Here is a 21,546-nt window from a genome sequence, read left to right as displayed (position 1 = left end):
ACATTATCTTGATTAATGGACAAATGCATTTTAGCTACATTTTTATGGACTAAATATGAAATATGTCAACAGATAGTGCTGTGTGGTTGAGAATGGCTCCTAATCCAGATTCACGATTGGTCTGTAGTAATTCACATTGACAGAAGAAATCAAATTATCGTTGTGTCCATGTGCAAATTTAACCTTGTGTCTGGTCTCCATGGTCAGCGCTCCAGTGCCCTATTCACCTGTTCATGGTTCAGTCCTTTTTTTTTTTTTTTTTTTTTTTTATGGGCCTTTACTTGTGCAATTCCTTTTAGGTGCATTCACATGTCCTGACTTTTCATACACCCACTGCAAGATGTGACTACAGTGGAAACACCAAAGAGGTGTGATTCATGGACAACATAGGCTGTATGCAAATTCTGGAGCGTACTTTTCTTGAGATTTTTGAACAAGACTGAAATATGTATAAAAGATAAGAAATTACATTTGAAAGCTCCTTATGTGACTGATGTACTGTAGTGTTTAGTCGGCCAGCCGGGACATGCGGACGGTCCAGCTAAACTTTCACTTTGAAAGAGAGCATGGTTTTTAAATTATTTATGACATAAATCCTTCAGACAGCACGGAGGATCAGCTATAAAGTGTTGGCCTCACAGTTCTGAGGTCCAGGGTTCAATCCCGGCCCCGCCTGTGTGGAGTTTGCATATTCTCTCTGTGCCTGTGTGGGTTTTCTCCGGGCAGTTTCCTCCCACATGCCAAAAACATGCAATCTTATTTGGACACTCTAAATTCCCCCTAGGTGTGATTGTGAGTGCAACTGTTGTCTGTCTCCATGTGTTCTGTAATTGGCTGACAACTCGTTCAGGATATACCCTGCCTCATGCCCGTTGACAGCTGGGATAGGCTCCAGCCCTCCCCCGAACCTCGTGAGGATAAGCAGCAAAGAAAATGGATGGATGGATGATTTATCACACAGGCAAGCTTGTCAAAGGTGCCATCAAACAGTCTAGATAAGTAAACAACAAGATTAAAGGAATCTCATGAATACAAGGTAAATCAGGACTAATTTACATGCAATTCAACAACTGATTTAACAAACTGCTGATGTGACTTAAAATACCCAGACAATTAAATAGAAAAACACCCACTAAGTTCAATATACTGGATGCTGTATGCAAAATATAGAATGGCAATATACTGACTGAATGGATGGAGAAAACGCTTTTGAAGCCACATCAAAATGTAGCTCGTCGTGACCTCTCAAACAGAAAGTAATGACATCTCAGGTAACCATGGCAACAGGCAAAGCAAGTGAGAAAATAAGCCGTATATAATGTCATTTATTTCATCAGTTAATGGTCATGTGCAGGTATGTCAATATAGTTTTATTACCCTCCAGAGAAGTATCTAGTATTACTCCGTGTGCATTTTATCCAGGTCCTTTAAAATTTGTTGGAATACTATTTACATGGGTTGATACACTTTTACTACCGCTCCTGTGCCAAGACAGTCATGCTTTACTGCGTAGTGTTGTCAATCAAAACAACCGTTTCCCCAGAGACGGTGACTCTAACAATACATTTTGACAACAAAGGAATAAAATGTCAGCATATCTGACTCATTTATACAAAATAGACCCATTTTCACCACAGCCATTTTGACAATAAATTGAAAGAAGAGTCTTCATAAAAGGTGGTAATAATATTAGTCAGTCTACAATCACGCACTTAATGATGTTGAGACAAATAGGTGGTAGCCTCATAAATTTGTTTGTCACTGTACTTAGTAACTGTGTCATAACAATTTAGTATTTTGTACGCCATCAGTGCATTACATTTTGTGCCCATTTCTGAGGAAACCAAAAGTTATGGTAGCTAACATCCGGTCGAACTTTGACACCTCATTTCACATAGATTCAGATGGATGTTGCTCGACGCATACGTTCACAGTTTCCTTTTCGTAAGCATCACCTAATAGCGGATGCGGTCTCGTGTGCTGTGCTCGTCTTGGGAACACATTACCAGAACTTGATTACCGGCTGTTGTCTCTGAATGCAGATGCGGTATTCAGATGGCAAGTATCAGTGGTCTAACAAAGGAGAACGCATCATAACGACGAATTTCCGAGCCAAAATGGAGAAAGAAAATATTAGTAGTGGTTTGGCATTTACTTGGTTGTGACTGTACCTTTGCCCGAATACGCTTTAATGCGCCGTTTAATGCATTTAATGATGATTGTTTGTTGTTATTTTGTCAAACATACATAAAAAACTATATAAATATATGTGTAAAGGTCTAAATGAACTTGGACAGTGAATGTTGTAGGGATTTTGCCTATCTTCACTAACAAATGGATTTTAAATGGTGATAATGGTACCATTTAGAGATTACAGGCAGTCAAGTACAGTACCAGTACAGTTTTTTACTTTTTTACAAGGCCACACTCTGCCCTGCTAGTTTAAATAAGAAACATGGATTGGATTCAAAAAGAAACATTCAGTGGTTTCATCTATGGTAATGTGAGAGTATGTTTTTTTTTGTGGGGTGTGGTATGATTGCGGTACTGTACTGCTAATTTAATGGACCACTGACATGAAAAGCATGATTTTTAGTATGTTTTTAATTAAAAAAAAAAGGCAGCCGGAATGGACCCATCCGTTTTTTTCACCACACAACATGATTTTGACATATATTGCTTTTTGTAACTCCTGCTGTGAAAATACTCTCGAGGGATTTATTTTGGAGAAGAAGCAGGAAGTAATGTTATTTGCAGACGCCCAGGCGGGTTTGTGTGTTTATACCAGTTTGACCTGCGGGATGGTAGCTCTTTGTTCCTTCGTGTTAGCCAAAACGCGGCTTGTTGTATTGCTGGATGTTGCTCGAACACTCGGGAGGATGGATTGACTCTTCATACGTTTCCAAAAGACCCGGTTTGTCCTGAAAAAATGAATTCCACAGGTGCAAAGGACGAGAGATTCGTGGGTTCCAAATGACTGGTTGGTGTATATAGAGCTACTAAAAAAAAAAAAAATACTTGGGGGGGGGGACGTATTCCTCTCAGAACGTAACAAAAGATCGCGTACATACAGTGAAGAAAATAAGTATTTGAACACTCTGCCGCTATATTGCAAGTTCTCCCACTTAGAAATCATGGAGGGGTCTGAAATTGTCATCGTAGGTGCATGTCCACTGTGAGAGAGATAATCTAAAAAGAAAAATCCAGAAATCACAATGTATGATTTTTTAAAATGATTTCTATATGATTCAACCCGGCCGCTTTGTGGCGTTGTCGTCGCTCACAGCTGAGTACGCTACATACTGTCATACATACTGTCGGCGAGTTTGTTGTTAGTTAGAAGTGATCCCCATATCATCTAAATAATACTCGAAATGATAGGGTAATATTGCCCTGGTCACTTCACTTGATTGTGAGATGTTATCTTGTTTGAAAAGAGCTCCGTGTCGGAAGGGGCGTCGAAAAAATCCGAAAATCTCTGTTGCTCCTCTCACATTGCAGATGTCACTGCGTGTTTTCAATGACGAATGTCCTTGTGTGACGTCTGCTATTGATATTGCAGGCAACATGGCTACCACTTCGATGTGGAGTGAGACTTCCACAACTTTGCGCATGGATGGCACGCTCTCCACTCATACTTATTTTTTCGTATACATATTTAAGTGAATAATGTTATATGTATTTTTCATTACAATATCTACTTTTGAATGTTTCTACGCATGTCACTTGGGGTTTAAAAAAAAACAAGAAAGATGAAGAGTTCCCTTAAAATAGGAGTTAAATTTGCTCCATGACCATATTTATAACTCATAACAAGAGTATCACAAGTCATCTTTACCCACTGAGATAAATGGAAATGCCATTAACACATTTCATCATCCATCCATCAACAAATGTTTTTGTAATGTATTTTTAAATAAGAAAAATAGCACTCTATAACATTGTACTACAAAACACAAAGTAGTGTAATATATATATATATATATATATATATATATATATATATATATATATACACACATGCATTAAACAACAATTAGTGTATCATGATTTATTCATTGATGCACCATCTGGTGTGTATGACTTGGCCACTAGGCAGCAGTACAATACACTCAGGAAAACAAACGAACAGTTTCACTTAACTATTGAGACTAAGTAATCACCAGGAATGTCAGTTGTTTTTCACAAAAGGTGAAGATTATTTGCTTCTACATATTGTCTTGTTGACTGTCTACATCAGGGGCCATGAACCTTTTTGACTGAGAGAGCCATAAAGGCCAAATATTTTAAACACAGTATTTTAAAAACTAACTACAGGTTTATTTGCACATTTATGTAAGACCAACACTTTTAGAGTACAATATTTTAAATAACATTGTTACGCTGTTCCTCAGCAATGATGACAAAAGTACTTCTTGCCATTAATGCGACATCTGGTGCTGGACAGTTTTGCTGATGGCTTTGGAGTCTGTTTCATACATAGTCAGATTAAGCTTCACGCAGGCGTTATGCCTTCCATCTGTTAATCGTGAACGTAATTCAATTTGATTTACCATCATGGTGATACGATGGTGAACAGTTCTTGCCAATGAAGGCATGTCTTTTATTCGTTTGATTATCTTGTCTTTATGCGAAGTTGGCAAAATGTTTATTGGCAAGGTCGAGTACGAATGCTTTGGTATACTCCCCATCTGCGAATTTAAACACACAGCAGAGCCCTCCCTCTCCACAAAGGCTGTCCATTCTTCTTGAAAACGTCTGTACTCTTGTTTTTTTCTTCGAGCGACCTTTGTCTAAAGCCTTTCCATAATTGTTGTTCTGACACAATCGCCGTTAGACCCTTCTGCGCCTGTGGACATCGACTGCCACACTGAACTACCGCAACCCCACAAGGACAAATCTTCTCTGCACGACAGAAATCACATGTACAGTATGTCATTATGAGGGCTCCGCGAGCCTTAGCAACCACCAAGAGAGCCAGGTATGGCTCGTGGGTCATGGGTTCCCGACCTCTGGTTTACATGTTCCATCCATCCATTTTCTTTGCCGTTTATCTTCATGAGGGTTTCGGGGAGTGCTGGAGCCTATCCCAGCTGTCAACGGGCAGGAGGCGGGGTACACCCTGCACTGGTTGCCAGCCAATCACAGGGCAAATTGAAACAAGCAACCACACTAACAATCACACCTATGGGCAATTCAGAGTCTCCACGCAGGCACGGGGAGAACATGCAAACTCCACAGAGGCGGGGCCGTGACCAAACCTGGGTCCTCAGAACTGTGAGGTCAACGCTTTACCAGCTGATCCACCATGCCGCCGTTCTACATGTTGATTCAGATTTTTTCTAGCCTAAACAGGGTTCATACTCAGTCTGACCAAAAAAATTTAAGGGCTTTTTAGGGGCATTCTTAGGGGCTGACACAAAAAATTTAGGGCTTAGACGGAAAAAATTTAGGGGCGACACGAAAAATTTAGGGCCATCGTGGGAAATCAAGAGTAAGAAAAAAATGGCTGGACAACTGTAAGTGCGCATTAGGGATTGCAACCGGTTACAAATAACCGGTTATAACCGGTTTTCGGGTTTTTAAAACTGAAACCGTAATCGAACTTTCGAAATCGGTTAAAATTTCCAATCATTTCTTCCGGTTCTGGTACTCCACATTGCGCTATTTTTTCAACATCATTTCCACTTTTTTCATGTTTCGCTGTTAGAGTAAAGTTGGACTCAAAAGAACATTCAGTTAAATCAAAGAAACATCAAACATGGCATCGAGGAAACGTTCGGTATACTTTCATGCCCTTTCTGAAAGTCCGAAAGAAGAATGTCAACATTAAAACATTTTTACAAAAAAAATAAAAAAAATTTAACTTACACGAGTGCGTTGTTAAAAGCCACATTCAACAAGCTTGTTTGTCAATATTGTATACAAACTACCCCATTACCGCGGAGTAAATTAACGATCGATGGTGTAGCGCCGGAGAAAAGGAGTCTGAGGCGGAGTGTCGGACACAGGAACAAAACTTGTTTTATTGGCAGACATCAAAACACTACGAGCATAACGGGGGGAACTCTGTGAACTCGTCACTCCGGAAGAGCAACAACAAAAACAGTCCGTGCGGAACCCCGCACCCCAACTCGAGGTCCCGTGTTTACATACTACAATCGTACCGGTTTTAAAACCGGTTAATCGTTTTTTTTTTGCTACAACTGTTCGGTTAAAACCAGTTATGAAAGTAAGCATTTTTTTGCGATCCCTAGTGCGCATGCACTGCTAGTACCACTGCCTGAAGTTGATGCTTCACTATCTTGATATTTTAGAAACCAACGGAAGATAAGAGAGTCTTCGCCAAATCAGCGTGTCTCCTGTTTTTCCGGTGTGACTCCAGCGTTTTGACGCCCATCTTTTCAAGCTGGTAACTCTGCTTGCACAGATGGCAGTAAAACATGTGTCGATCTTTTGGATCTAGACGAACCCAGCTCCCAAACTCCTTACTTTCAACCCAAGTTTCTTGAAAAATGCACTTCCCCATGATACAAGTTGGATCGATGAAAGAACTACGCTACGTCGTAACGAAGACGAAGTGAAATGCCTACTCACGGAAACAAACAATGGAATATCGACAAGATGGCAACTAGTTGTCAACACGGTGACTTCCATTGACAATTTCCGGCTGATTTGGACGGCAGACGGATCGCTATTTTTTTTTTCTACATAAAAGATTAATTTATTTTTTAGGGAGAATTTTGGCGGTAGATGTCCTCCCTTTGATATTTTTTTAATTTAAGGCCTTTTTAGGGACTTGACCGGTTTTCGCGGATTTTAAGGATTTTTAGGAGCCCCTAAATTCACCTTTGAAAATTTAGGGGTTTTTAGGGACTTTTAGGGCCGTGTGCGAACCCTGCTAAATATACTGAAATATATTAAAGCTGTCATGAACATGGGACATGGGGTAGGACCCAAATGCAGGAATCCGAGGCGGTGACATGATTTTGAGAGTGGTTTTATTCCAGGCAGAGGTCATACACAAGTAAGCAGTCCAAAAAATGCAAAGGCACAAAAACGCGTGGCAAAAGGCAGATGAAAACGAGGTTAGATAACTACTAGGCCAAAACAAGACTTAACTAGACTTGGCTGTGGTGACACACGAAAGCTGGCCGTGACAATGAGGCAAATACACCACAAGAAGCTCGGTTACTCACGCAGACTAATTTGTCACTCACATTTGAAAAATGTACAGGTGTGGTCAGTCATGCCCGCAGATAAAGTTGCAGGTGTGATTAGAGATGGCCTTAAAATAACTTACTGTATTAATATAATATAACTGTAAATTAAAAATTCTGATTTCAACTGATATTAGAAGAATATGATGTGAAACCGGATTTAAAAATTTTCATCAATAAAAATTCTTGATCTGACTAACAATCTGAAGAAAAGTTAAATGCACTGGGCTGTCAAGAAATAAACACGAACAGTCTTTACTCACAATGTTTTGAAAATGCTGAAAGTTTAGTTCAACATAATCGGTGCTAGTGGCAACAAGCGAGCGATACATTGTAACAAACATTCCTGTCGGCAATCGTGATGTATTGTTATAATCTAGCGTGATTTACTGCGGTATCTATTGTCAATCCATTGATGAAAGCTACCAGTAGATGATCTATATCTTCCTAAAGCATGTAGAAGGGAAAGGTTTTCAACTTCAAGATAACATGTACCACGGGGAAAATGACCGTTAGAAATTAGATCAAGTCAAAGTAAATCACAATCTCATACGTATTATTGTTAGTAGGGCGGGTAGGTGTGTGTGTGTGTTGAGGGGTAGGGGGGGTTGCACGCGCGCTACGCGGCGACTGCCATAAATAGAGGCCGGCTTGCTAGAATGCGCCTTTATGTGTGTGCGCTCGATGTATTTGCGAATCAAGCGACGAGGTGGATGACGTCTAACGTCTATTTTTTTTTTTTTTTTGGCACGCTGTCACACGATCAACCCAAACTGCCTTGCGATCGACGCATTGAGCACCCCTGGTCAAATGTGAGTGACTGCAGTCTCATGCAGTCTCATGCAGCATACACTGTCAACTAGTGATACAACACACAAGGCTTAAAGGGCCACTGACACCTAAAACATAAAATTTTGTATGTTTTTAACCAAAAATAATCAATCAAAATGGTCCCATCCGTTTTTTCACGGCAAGTCTGAATGTTGGCCTGATTTGTTTTTTTCATCTCCCACCATGGAAAGTCTCTCTCAGACTGAAGAAGAAGCAGGAAGTGACATTTTTTGCAGATGCTTCCAGTAGCGGGGTCGCATATTTACACCTATTGTACCTGCGAGAGATTAGCTGTTTTTTCTGTATGTTAGCCAAAATGCCGCCTCGTTGTATTGTTGGATTTTGCTCGAACACTCGAGAGGATGGATTCACTCTTGATAAATTTCCAAAAGACCTGGTTTGTCCTGAAAAATGAATTGCACAGGTCCAAAGGACGAGAGCTTTGTGGGTTCTGAATGATAATAAGGTTTGTATAGAGGTATTAAAAAAAATAGTTGGGGGGGGGGACGTAATCCTTACGAATGTAACAAAAGATCCGCATCACAATAACTTAATAAAGTATGTAAGTCAGAGGTGCTAAATGTGTTGATGTGTGCGGGCTGGCATGAGCCCCAACGTGGAGGTGGATCGGGCAGGGAGGTGGTTTGGCCACGTGCGGGAGGAGAAAGGAGCTCTCCCCCCAACCGGCCACCAGTGTCTGGGCACCCCTGAAGTAATTACTTCACTCGGCACGGGTCCTCCTGAGTACAGTCATACATACTGCCAGGGAGTCTGTTGTTAGTTAGAAGTGATCCACGTATCATCTAAATATGGCTCTTCAACCCACTGGTCTTGAAGCGCAGCAAATTCTTCATCCCTCTACACCTAAGTTCAGCATTTATTGGGTCTGAGTCTGCTCAGTTCATGTATGGCTAGTTCGTTCAGTCACGAACATGGGACAAGGGGTAGAACCCAAATGCAGAATTCCGAGGCAGTGACGTGATTTTGAGGGTGCTTTTATTCTACCCAGAAGTCATACACAGGTAAGCAGTCCACCAAAGCAAAGGCACCAAAACACGTGGTAAAAGGCAATGTCCAAACACATGAAAACGAGGTCAAATAACTGCGAGGTAAAACCAGGACTTAACTAAACTTGCGTGTGGTGACACAGGAATGCGGCAAACGAGGCAAATACACAACAAGAAGCTCTTATACTCACGAAGACTAATTCAGTCTTATACAACGAACTGGCAACTAGTGATACAACACACAAGGTATAAATACATGGCATAATTAGAGCCAATGAGGTGCAGGTGAGGAGCCAGGTACAAGGCAGAGACCCTGACAAAAGTGTTATAACAAACAGGATATTCTTTAGCCCATCTAATATGTCTGTGGCATTTCCCATTGAGTTAACACTAAGATAACAGACTTAAAGGCAAAATAATGTGGTTGTTTTAAATACAGAAACATAATTCTCATTTTGTATGTTTACTTTGACAGTAAATTTCAAATGTGAGTTGGATGAAACCGTTTAAAGGCTCTCATGAAGATTTGTTCAATATGCAAAACTGCAGATGGTTGTAAAATCAGGAGAGCTCAATTAACTGCTCATTTTTCAATTTAGTTTTGTGCCAAGTCAAAGCGTAAAATTGTGATGCTCTGTACTCAACATCAGGTGATCAGGTTATTATTTTCTTCAATGTATGTGCATGTGTGTGTCTGTATCCTCATGTACAAGCAGTGGCTAGGTTTGATTTATTAGTTTTACTTTTTCAAATGCTTTTTAATGTAAAACACTTCCTGTTGCATTTTGTTCTGGTATAAAAATCAAGTTTGATTAATTGATTCATAACTTGAGTCAAAATCTCAAAATGAATTCTGATAAAAGAACTTCATCAGATTAATCATTTACTGGAGTAAAAGTAAATGGAGTGAAATGTAAAAAAAAAATGGTGGGCCAGTTTGTTTTGGTTGAAAACTCATTAAAATAGACTGCTTGAAAAATAAGTGACCATAAACTGATCTTTAGGTTTGTTGGTTTGCTCTTCCTTCTGTAAATATCTTAAAATGCTCTTGAATCTCTCACAATTTGCAGGTTAGCATCTTGCACTAGAGCTCTTGTCCCATACGTTACTTTATGTAAGGGCGAATGTGAGGAACAGTAATCATTAAAAATATGTCAAAACCCATTAAAAGAGCAACTAGAATCTCAATATGGACTGGCCTACATTATTAGTTCTATTGGAAACACACATACAGGACACACACATTTGAATCTCTATACCACTCTTTCTACCCCGATTAGGTTGAGCCATGCATAGTTGCTAGGCAACCATAAATCATGAACCGGCAATAAATGTATAGTAGTATGGAAATATAAAAGCAAGAACTGAGTGAAAGACACAAAAAGGAAGAGGCTGAGATAAAATGTTATGGAAAAAAGTTTCAAGCCAATTAAAAAGAAAAAGCACACTCAAAAGGTGAGACAAATTAGTGGTAATGAAATGCAAATGAAAAATGAAAAAATGGAAAAAAAGAAACATTATCTAATAACTTAATTCAAAATTGGGCTGAATTCATTTTACCTTTTTAATAGAGGGTTGTGAGAAGGATTTCCAAACACTTCCATTACAACAGTAGATTCCTACAATTGTAACATATTGGTATTTTTTTCATGCTGTCACATCATATTTGTAGACGTGCAGTACACTAGTGAGAAAAGTAACTAAATGGCAAGCTGAGAGACAATCTGCTCCTCAGCAGTTGTTATCCTCCTTTTGATATCAGTCTCAACATGTCTAAATGACATTACAAATGTAAAAAAAAGCAGTGTAATTTATAATAATTAAACATTTGAAAACACTACATGCAGTTCTACCCTTAGCTTTGATGATGTGATGGATACAAAGCATATACGAGAGCGATTGCAACTGAAGTCGAGTAAACCTGAAGATTGCACTTTCTAGCATGTTTAACTGTCATAAAGGTTTGAATAGGTGAATATTTTTTCTCAGATTCTTCATACTCCCTAATTTGATTGCTTGACGAATAGTCTTTTTATTCCTCTTCAGTGGCAAATGACTGATGAAGAAAAACAAGTCTATTTTTGTTCTGAATGTTTCCAACACTGTAGTTCAATATAAAAACATCTACCATACAGTAATGCCCTACTTTCATTTACTTATATAATTTAGGGATGGGCACATACTGATACTTGCTATCTCTATTCTAGGTATCAGGTACTCTCAAAAGGTGCCAATACCACCCACAGATTAAAAAAAAAAATCAAATAAAAAATAAATTGAACATTGAGTAAGTCCTCATTGCCAGTAATTGGCACTTCACAGTGATGATTTGATAGATTGGTAAATCATAATGTGTGTCCAAAAAATTTATTGTTCATAATTATATGTTATTGTGTATTTTAAATTCCATGTTTGAAAGTACAGGCAGGGAGTGACGTGTCTCGTTGGAGCATTAGCCTCAACAGTTCTGAGGTCCGGGGTTCAAATCCCAACCCCGCCTGTGTGGGGTTTGCAGGTTCTCCCCATGCCAGTGTGGGTTTTCTCTGGGCACTCCGGTTTCCTCCAACATCACCAAAACATCCATTAATTGAGGACTCTAACTTGCCCCTAAGTGTGATTGTGAGTGTGACTGTTTGTCTCTATGTGCCCTGCGATTGGCTGGCAACCAGTTCTGGGTGCACCCACCTCCTGCCCGATGACAGCTGGGATAGACTCCAGCACTCCCGCGACCCCCATGAGGTTAAGCGGATCAGAATATGGATGGATGGATGGATGGAGGCTCACCAGCTCAATTAGCTTTGTGCATCAATAGGGAATCAATATGGAATCGGAACAATATGCAGTATCGAAAATGGAATCACAATCAATACATACTTACCCCATCCCAAGTGTACTCCCTTTAAACAGAGGGCCATCAATACTTGTGCTCCAAACGTTTTACTTGCAAAAAAACAACTCCCACTTCATAGTGTAAATTAAAAAAATGTATATTATTGATGTAAAGTTATTGTGGACAGCCAAAGCAGAGTGTGCCTCACTTTTGCTCTTTATCATTACTGCTAGCCTTCTACCAATATGGCATCACGCACAACAACCACAACAAAAAATACATCAAAAGAGAAACAATTGGGTAGTTAATAATTAAAGACGCTCACTAAGCTGAAGTCTCATAAGATTTTATGATATAATAAGGTCTTGATGAACATTATTGTGATGAAATATGGAGATGACATATTGTATAATGTACAGTGCTAAAATATTCTGCCCTTATCCCCAACTTCTATTTCAGTTTTTGGTACATCTAATAGAGAGACTGAGACAGCAGACACAGACGGAAAGTTTAAGAGTGACAGGTTAGAAAGTTTCTTTTTTGCAAAGGGTGAGAGAAAGCTTTTACAGAACCCCACACATGCCTCAGTTTCGATGACAGCTAAACTTCTTATTTCACACATCTCACAGTCACAGTGAAAAACCCCTATATCAATTTACTGTCAAATTTAAACTGCATATTGCTTGAATTTAGTATTTAGCTTCCCAGGGTCTAGTTGGTAATACAATCCATTACCCTTTATTCTTTGATTTTGATTTTAGAGGCCCCGTAGCTCAGTGGTTAGAGCACTGGTTTGGGAAAACCAGGGGTTGTGGGTTCATATCCCACTGGGGCCTCCACTGCCTGAGAAGGGTTGTGTCAAGAAGGGCATCTGGCGTAAAAATTGTGCCAAACATATGTGCGTTCATCTGAGATGACATGCTGTGGCGACGCCGAAAGAAACACACACACCTTAAATTCTTTGATTTAGGGCAGCACGGTGGTGCAGCTTGTAAAGCGTTCACCTCACAATTCTTTGGTCCCAGGTTCAATCCCAGACCTGCCTGTGTGGAGTTTGCATGTTCTCCCCGTGCTTGCGTGGGTTTTCTCTGGGCACTCCAGTTTCCTCCCACATCCCAAAAACATGCAATATTAATTGGAAACTCTAAATTGATAAATACATTTTGTTATTGCTTTTATAGCTAAAAAGTAACAAAATATGTATTAATAACAATAAGAATTATCTTCTAAATGTATTACAGTAAACGGCACAGTGGGGCAGCAGTAGCACTTTGGTCTCACAGTCCTGAAGACTAGGGTTCAAATCCTGGCCCGAATTGTGTCGTGTTTGCATGTTGTGAGAATAACCAGCTCAGAAAATGTATGGATGGATGTATTACAGAATTTAAAAAAACTTGAGAATTTTAAGACAGTAAGATTAACCATGCATAGCAGTGGTTTACAGTTTCTTGAAATCATCCATCCATCCATCCATTTCCTGAACCACTTACCAGCCCTCAGGTAGGGTTTAGTGCTTTTAAATCCGACAATTATTAAATTGTTTTAAAGTATAACAAAAATGCAATTTTTAAGTGTGAATTATCTGGTGCTACTCACCACCGATAGAGTACTGGTCATGGTTGACCCGTCTGGGCTGAATGTACCCCCATCTTGGTTCAGCATAGGTGCTCCATCCTGACTGGCAGGCATTCCGGCCAGATTCATACCCTGTAGCTGGTAGGGGTGGTGTGATGTTGAGCTGGTGTTGGTATCCAGAGCAGGATAGGGTCCAGTTGAGGAATCGTGGGGCAGATGCGGGGGCATCATGTGGTCTGGCAAAGTGGGGGGAGTGATGGGTGGAATGTTGAAGTCATCATCACCCAAACCACCCATTGAGTAAGACTGAAGAAAAGGAAATAGAGCAAAAATGATTCACTCATCTTTCTGTTAAACAGTACACTACAAATAGTTATACATTCCAGTTGTAAAAATATGAAGACATTCCCACAACATAACTTTCCTAAATTAATTCAGTTGTATTCCACACGCCAATCCTGTACTAGGCAGTGCAACTCGTTAATAAAGCATTCAAATTACATCACCAAAATTATTTACAATGACATAAATGCAAATAATTTCACCAGTAGAGCATCAACAACTCAAGGATTTTCTTATGAATATTTATTTAGATGCATAATTGCAAACCGATATGGATTTATTCTTTAAGGTCGATGGCGATTCTGATATTGGGCAGAGGGAGAACATTTGACTATTTTACAATACACGGTCTTCCAGTTTTTTTTTTTAACTTTACAACAGTGGGGGATTTTCAAGTACAAAATAAGTATTATGTATGGACAATCTTAAATCCCATTTCTTCTTTTCCATTATTTTCATTGGCACTGAGCGGTGACTTTGAAATAAATACTAGAGATAATAAACACAAGGCCTGGGGGGATAGATCTGGCCCTCCACCTCATTTTATGCAGCATACAAAAGCAAATTATGCGCGTGGGTAATGTTAAGAGATATTGCAACCATTTTTTAAAATGAAATGCCCTTCTTTTAAAACTAATTGAGGAGTAGTGAAACAGATCATTTTCATTCACTTCTTAATTGAACACTGGTTATCAATCTATTTGTTGCATTTTTGTAATAATCGTAAGTACACATCTATATAATAGTTGATGGGTGTTGTGAGGGAGGACATGAGGACAGTGGGGGTTAGAGAGCAAGATGCATGAGATAGGCTTGGATGGAAAAAGATGACACACTGTGGTGACCCTTAATGGGACAAGCTGAAAGGAAAAGAAGACACATTTATATGGTTTCACTGTCATAACGCGGCTGTGAGAGAAAACATAACTACGATGTTGCCCGTGATATGAGTTATGATATGACATGTGCTTATGTTATAATATGAGACACCCTTGTTAATGAGTACAAAACAAAAAGAACAAAAATGTTTGCACCTTTGAATATGAGTAATTTTGTCCGATTAAATCCCCCAGCCAATTAATTGATCAGACCCTAATACAAACATTTGAACTGGATCCCACTTGCCTACACATTTACACACAAAAGTATTTTCCACATCCAAAATTGCAAAACAACATTGCCTATGCTTTTCCAAGAGCAAAAACATTATCAGTATAACTTCAAAACTTGGAAAAATAAAAACAATTTAAGATTCCAAAACTTGAGGTAGGAACACCAACTTTTCATTATTTCCGCGCACATGCTTTTGTCAGCCACAGAATTTACCCAGAGTCCTTCAGTCAGAAACGTTTAACCACAGCAAAATTAATTCTGTGGCTTTTTAAATCTTATGCTTGATACTAAACACACATCTTTATTTTATTGGCGACTTATCAAACAACAGTAAATAAACATTTACAATAGATTCTCATGATAGTAAGGTTTCTTTTCCTTTAAAACCAGCACACATAGGTTTAGGAATGGTTACGGAACTCAGATGAACACGGTTTACATCATGAGTGAATTGAAAACTAGAAAATAGAAATTGCATATGGGAAAAGAGACTTCAGTGTGATGGATTATTGTCGGAAACAATAACTACCAAGATTTAAATACTGCTCATTTTCATTACAAGAGCGTATCTTTGTGCTGTGCCTCATATTTTTCTTTCTCACAGTAATTATCAGGAACGATATTGCCACCCTTGAATCAAAGACTTGTGAACAAACAATCACACTAATTTATGTCTACAAACTCAGTTACCCCCGAGGGAATCGCTTGTGTATAAAAAGAAAATACATCAAAGTTGCGATATGCTGAAAGAAAATTATATAGGCTTAATTATTCCGAGAGCTACGAGACGAGTGAAATGGAGTGAGAGAATTGTGCAAGAGAAGAGTGAAAGACATGAGGGTTAAAAGAAAGAGGCAGCATTTGAGAAGCCTTCTCATACTAATCTGACAGAGGAGATCTTTTATAGAGACTGACAGCTTTTCTGCTTGGCTAGCCACACCAGTCTCTACCCTTTCCTACTCTTTTGCTCCTCATCTCGCTCCATCCTTTTCTTTCCACCCCTTGTTGGCTCTCTTGCTCTTCTAATCTCATCCATGATTTCTCTTTCATCTCCCTCACGCTTTTGCCAAACCAAATGCAATGTTGACTACTGAGGTGCATGACTTATGAGTTGTCATTTGAATGATGGATATGGTTATTGAGTAGTAAATAGTCACAGTGGTGGGATGAATGTTCTCATTTCACAATAAAAGCTTAAGGATACACACAACAAGAAAGAAATGCGCAAAATAGAAAGTGTAAGTTTTTAATGGTGCCCTTCACAGGCCAAATAATATCTAGTAACTTTGATGCTATTCGAAAAGGAAACAGTTAACCTCAAAACAAAGACGTTGAACTGTATGAGTTCTGAGGTCCCGGATTTGATCCCGGAGCCGCCTGTGTGGAGTTTGCATGTTCTGCCCGTGCCTGCGTGGGTTTCCTCCGGGCACTCCAGTTTCCTCCAACACCCCAAAACATGCAACATTAATTGGACACTCTAAATTACCCCTAGGTGTGATTGTGAGTGTGTCTGTTTGTCTCGATGTGCCCTGCGATTGACTGGGAACCAGTTCAGGGTGTACCCCACCCCTGCCCATTGACAGCTGGGATAGGGTCCAGCACGCCCCACAACCCTTGTGAGGATAATGAAAAGATTGATGAAGTGTATGATTTCTCCCAGTCCATCAGTGCAATCAATTAATTAATTAATTATACGGTGCAAACTCAAAGACAATGGGGATGCTCTGTTATGATATGCTGGTTGAGATTTGTTTTTTTAAATACAAACATTTACAGTATTACACATGCAATGCAGCCCAATGAGGGCACAAGCCAATGCAATCTGTAGCCCGCATAAATGCAGAAGGTTGTGTCAGGAAGGGCATCCGGCTGAAAACTTTGACAAACAAATCTGAGTGTACATCAAAAGAATCCCATATCAGACTGCTCGTGGCCCACGTTAACAACGTCCACTCGCGGCACCGTTAACATGTAGGGCAGTGGTGGAAATTCAGCTACTGTGGATCTGAGGATTCTTTGGCAGAAGAAGAAGAAGAGGAATGGACAGAATCTACAACTGAGCGTGTTGGACTTTCAATGTTGGGACTATGACAAGAGAACCCCAGGAGTTGGTTGACATGATGATTAGGAGAAAAGTTGATATAATGTGCATCCAAGAAAGCAGGTAGAAAGGTAGCAGGCCAAGAAGTTTATGGAGTAGGATTTAAATTATTTTACCATGGAGTAAACAGGAAGAGAAATTGAGTAGGCGTTATTTCACAAGAAGAGTTCGTTAAGAATGTCTCGGATCGAGTAATGAGGCTGAAACTTGAAATTGAGGGTGTTATGTATAATGTAATTAGCGGCTATGGTAAGTGGGTAGGATGTGACCTAGAGTTGAAAGAGAAATTCTGGAAGAAACTAGATAAAGTAGTTCTGAACATCCCAGACACAGAGAAAGTTGTGATTGATGCAAATTGTAATGGAGATGTTGGGGAAGGAAACAGCGGTGATGAAACTAAGGTTAAGTATGGCATCCAGGAAAGGAACTTTGAGGGACGGGTGGTGGTGGACTTTGTAAAAAGGATAGAAATGGCAGCAGTGAACACTTTTTTCCAGAAGAGGCAGGAACATAGAGTGACCTGTAAGAGCGGAGGTAGAAGAACACAAGTGACTAACATTATGTTGAGACCATGAAATCCGAAGGAGGATACTAAATGTAAGGTAGAGGTAGGGGAGGGTATAGCTTGGCAGCATAGGATGGTGGTGTGCAGGATGACTGGTGTTGGGGAGAAAGATTAACAAGACAAACGCAGAGCAGAGGACCATGTGGTGGAAGCTAAGAAGGGAAGAGTGGTGTGCGGCTTTTCAGGAGGAGATGAGACAGGCTTTCTGTGAATAGGAGGAGCTCCTGGAAGACTGAACTACTACAGCCAAGGTGATCGGAGAGACAGGCAAGAGCGTACTTGGAATGTCTTCTGGTAGGAAAGGGGAGAAGGAGACTTGGTGGTGGAACCTCAAAGTACAGGAAGTCAAAAGAGGAAAGAGGTTACCAAAGAAGTGTGACACTGAGACAACCGAGGAGAGGAGAAAGGAATGCATTGAGATGCAACGTAGGACAAAGGTACAGGTGACCAAGGCTAAACAAGAGGCATATGAGGACAAGTACACCAGGTTGGACACGAAAGAAGGAAAAAAGGATCTCTATAGGTTGGCCAGACAAAGGGATAGATAGGAAGGTTGTGCAGCAGGTTACAGTGATTAAGGATGGAGATGGAAATGTGTTGACTGGTGCCAGTGGTGTGCTAAGAAAGAAGAAAATGAGCGAGAAGCAAGAGTAGAAGAGGCAAGTGTGGTTGACCATGAAGTGATGATAAATAAGGGGGAAGTTCAAAAGGGACTAAAGAGGATGAAAAATGTAAAGGCATTGGGTCCTGATGACATTTCTGTAGTGGTATGGAAGCTTTTTGAGGAGATGACTGTGGACTTTTTTACTAACTTGTTCAACAGAACACTCGGAGGTAAGAAAATGCCTGAAGAATTGTGGGAAATGTGCTAGTTCCCATTTTTAAGAACAAAGGCAATTTGCACAACTGTACGAACTATAGAGGAATTAACATGTCACCATGAAGCTATGGTAAAGAGTAGTTGAAGGTAGACTCAGGACAGAAGTACTTATGAGCAAGAATATGGTGAGAGTATCTCAGAGGCATTATTTACACTGAGGATGCTAATGGAAAAGTAAAGAGAAGGTCAGAACGAGCTACATTGTGGCCTTGTGGATCTAGAGAAAGCCTATGACAGAGTACCAAGAGGGGAACTGTGGTACTGCATATGGATGTATAGAGTGGCAAAGAAGTATGTTAGAATAGTACAGGACATGTATGATGGCAGCAGAACAATAGTGAGGTGTGCCGTAGGTGTGACAGAAGAATTTAAGGTGGAGGTGGGACTGCATCAGGGATCAGGTCGGCATTCTAGCAATGTAACCAGTGCGTTCCCTTGAACTTCATTGGACTAGTCACACAACATTCACATATTATGGAACTTGTCCCCTTAAGGTGCACTCTCCATTTTGAAGAAAATTAAAGACTTTTAAGTCTGCCTTATGATTGCAAAAATATGCTACATCCGTAAGTGTTTTAATACTGCATCCATCATTCGCGGATTTCTGTTATTTGCGGGGGGAGAAATGTAACCCCTGCCAATAATGATGGAACACTATATCGGGAAATGGGAAAAAAGCGTTCAGATTTTTCCAAATCTATTTCGCCATCTAAAGGTTATGTAAAGGATGTACAATTTCATTCCAATATGCCACCCCCTGGAAAGATTTTGAGAAAGGTGTAGGCTACAATTTCCTTCCAGATGACGGGTATGTATCCAGTGTGGTCTTGGCGATTCACGGATCCCTTTGCAGCCCTGCATATTAGTGGATTTTGGTCTCCAAGTTTTTTTTATCTGATCTTATTTTCATGTATTTTCAAGATCATCGAGGTCTTAAATTTGCTTCCAAATAGACGACGTCCCACATTGACAAGGCACCTTGCAATACGGTGCAGCTTATATGTACACTGAGCTCCAATGTTTGCAAATATTGTGACTTGTCCAACAAACTACATTTAAAAACACTGACTACATTGCTAGCATGCATTCCAGCAAGTGTCTGAGCATATATTGAGGATACCATAGGACAGCATTCACGAGGTAGTGAGAAAGAATTGCATTCACATCTGTTAGCAGAAGAGTCTTACATTGGCCCACCGACTGCCTGTGTAGGCAGGTCATTAGTGATGATGTTGTAAACACTCATTGTGTCACATTGAAGCTAAAATTATCACACCACAGCAAACAGAATAGCATAACTACCAAATAATAAAACAAAATAATGACTCAATAATTAATACTAATTATTAGCAATAATATAAATTATCATCAATAATAACTGACACAAAAGATGCACTTTAAACACTATTTACATGGTCCCAGCATGTTTTGCAGCACTATGGAGGTGTGGAATGAGGAGTGTTCAATATGTGAGGAGTGGTCTGATGGAGATCTTCTATTTTTGGGCGGGTCTCTTTATTCAAACACGTAATAATTTATTTTTAATTACTTGCTCTTATTCACGGCCCTAGTTTTATTTAGTAAATAAGAAAACACACAGTTGCGCTCATATGTTTGATTACCCAGCTAGAATTTGTAAGATGTGTACAAAACACAATGGACCAGGCAAACACATTTTATTTTATTTTATTGGGATTCAAATTAAACTGTCACATATTTAAAGCCCAAGTGTCATCCCTATAAACATTCTAAAATAGATATTGTAATGAAAAATACATATAACATTACTCACTTCAATGTCCATACGAAAAAATAAATGTGAGCGGAGAGCGTGTCAGCCATGCATAAAGTTGCAGAAGTGTCATTCTACGATATCCAAGTGGTTGCCATATTGGCTGCATCCTCTGTAAGTGACGTCACCCGGAAGTTCGCCAATGAAAACACGCGGTGCACCCTAACTATGGGAGACGAACACGCCCCTTCTGACGCGGAAGCTCTTTTCGAAAAGGACAACACCACACAACTGAGTGAAGTTACCGGGGCAATATTACACTATTGTTTCGAGCCCTCACGGCAATATTACACTATTGTTTCGAGCCATATTCAGATGATATGCAATCACGGCCAAACCGCATCCCCGTCCGATGCAATTCCGTGGCAGAGATGAGCCATCGCGGCTCATCGCATCCGGCTGGTGTGTTTTACGACGGAGCCGAGCCGTACTGCTTTAGGGGGGGGTGTTCATAGATGCCGCAGTACAATGAACAACACAGTCAGCCAGGGCGCTTTACTGCGCGCACGCGGCTGACTGACGCATTCTCGGCTGGGTTCTTCAGAGCCTCCCCTGTTCGCAAAGCCCGACGCGCAGCCTTCGCAAAAGCTGTGACCGCCGAACACGGCGCCTCAGCCGGTGTGGCTGATTTTTGGCGCTGTGGTGGCATATAATGGAGCTGAGGCGTGCTGCTTTTAGAGGGTTCTTCACAGCCACCGCAGTACGCGATGAACACTATCGCACATTATTGCGAGCACGAGGCCGAGTGAGACATTGTTGGCTGGGTTCTTCAGATTCGCCACCGTCCTCGCAGCAGCCCGACAACGTCTGAAGCGCACATCGACATATTTCATACGCGGATCTTTTGTTACGTTATGAGACACCGATTACGTGGTCCACCCCAGACTATTATTTTTTTTAGTAGCTGAATACACACCTACCTGTGATTTGGAACTCACGAAGCTCTTGTCCTCTGCACCCGTGCAATCCATTTTTCACAACTAACCGGGTCGCTTGCAAACTTATGAAGGGTAAATCCATTCTCCCGAGTGTTCAAGCAATGTCCAGCAATGCAATGAGCCGGCATTTTGGCTAACACGAAGGAACAACAAGCTACCTTCCCGGATGTAAAACAAATGGAAACAAACAAGTCCACTTGGGGGCGCCGTTGTCCTTTATGTCACTTCCTGCTTCTTCTCGAAAACAAATCCCTCGAGAGGATTTACATGGCGGGAGTTACAAAAAGCTGTATACGTCAAATTCATGTTTTGTGATGAAAAAAACGCATGGGCCCATATTGGTTGAAGTTTT

General features: G+C 40.3%; 1 protein-coding gene and 1 non-coding gene across 5 annotated transcripts in view; one reads left to right on the top strand and one right to left on the bottom strand.

The window, feature by feature from the left end:
* Positions 1–21,546, bottom strand: part of tox (thymocyte selection-associated high mobility group box) — a 135,436-nt gene that overhangs the window by 19,393 nt on the left and 94,497 nt on the right. For all 4 annotated transcript variants that reach the window (XM_061839841.1, XM_061839838.1, XM_061839840.1 and 1 more), the window contains one exon: positions 13,485–13,769. In XM_061839841.1, the coding sequence (XP_061695825.1) occupies positions 13,485–13,769 (285 nt within the window). The remainder of the gene's footprint in view (positions 1–13,484; positions 13,770–21,546) is intronic.
* Positions 12,651–12,724, top strand: trnap-ggg (transfer RNA proline (anticodon GGG)). Its single transcript has one exon. It is a non-coding gene; the product is annotated as a tRNA-Pro (tRNA).

The sequence above is a fragment of the Syngnathoides biaculeatus genome, chromosome 13 (assembly GCF_019802595.1).
Source record: "Syngnathoides biaculeatus isolate LvHL_M chromosome 13, ASM1980259v1, whole genome shotgun sequence".
Lineage (NCBI taxonomy): Eukaryota > Metazoa > Chordata > Actinopteri > Syngnathiformes > Syngnathidae > Syngnathoides > Syngnathoides biaculeatus.
The sequence above is the reverse complement of the archived record's forward strand: the minus strand, read 5'-3'. Positions and strand labels throughout refer to the sequence as shown.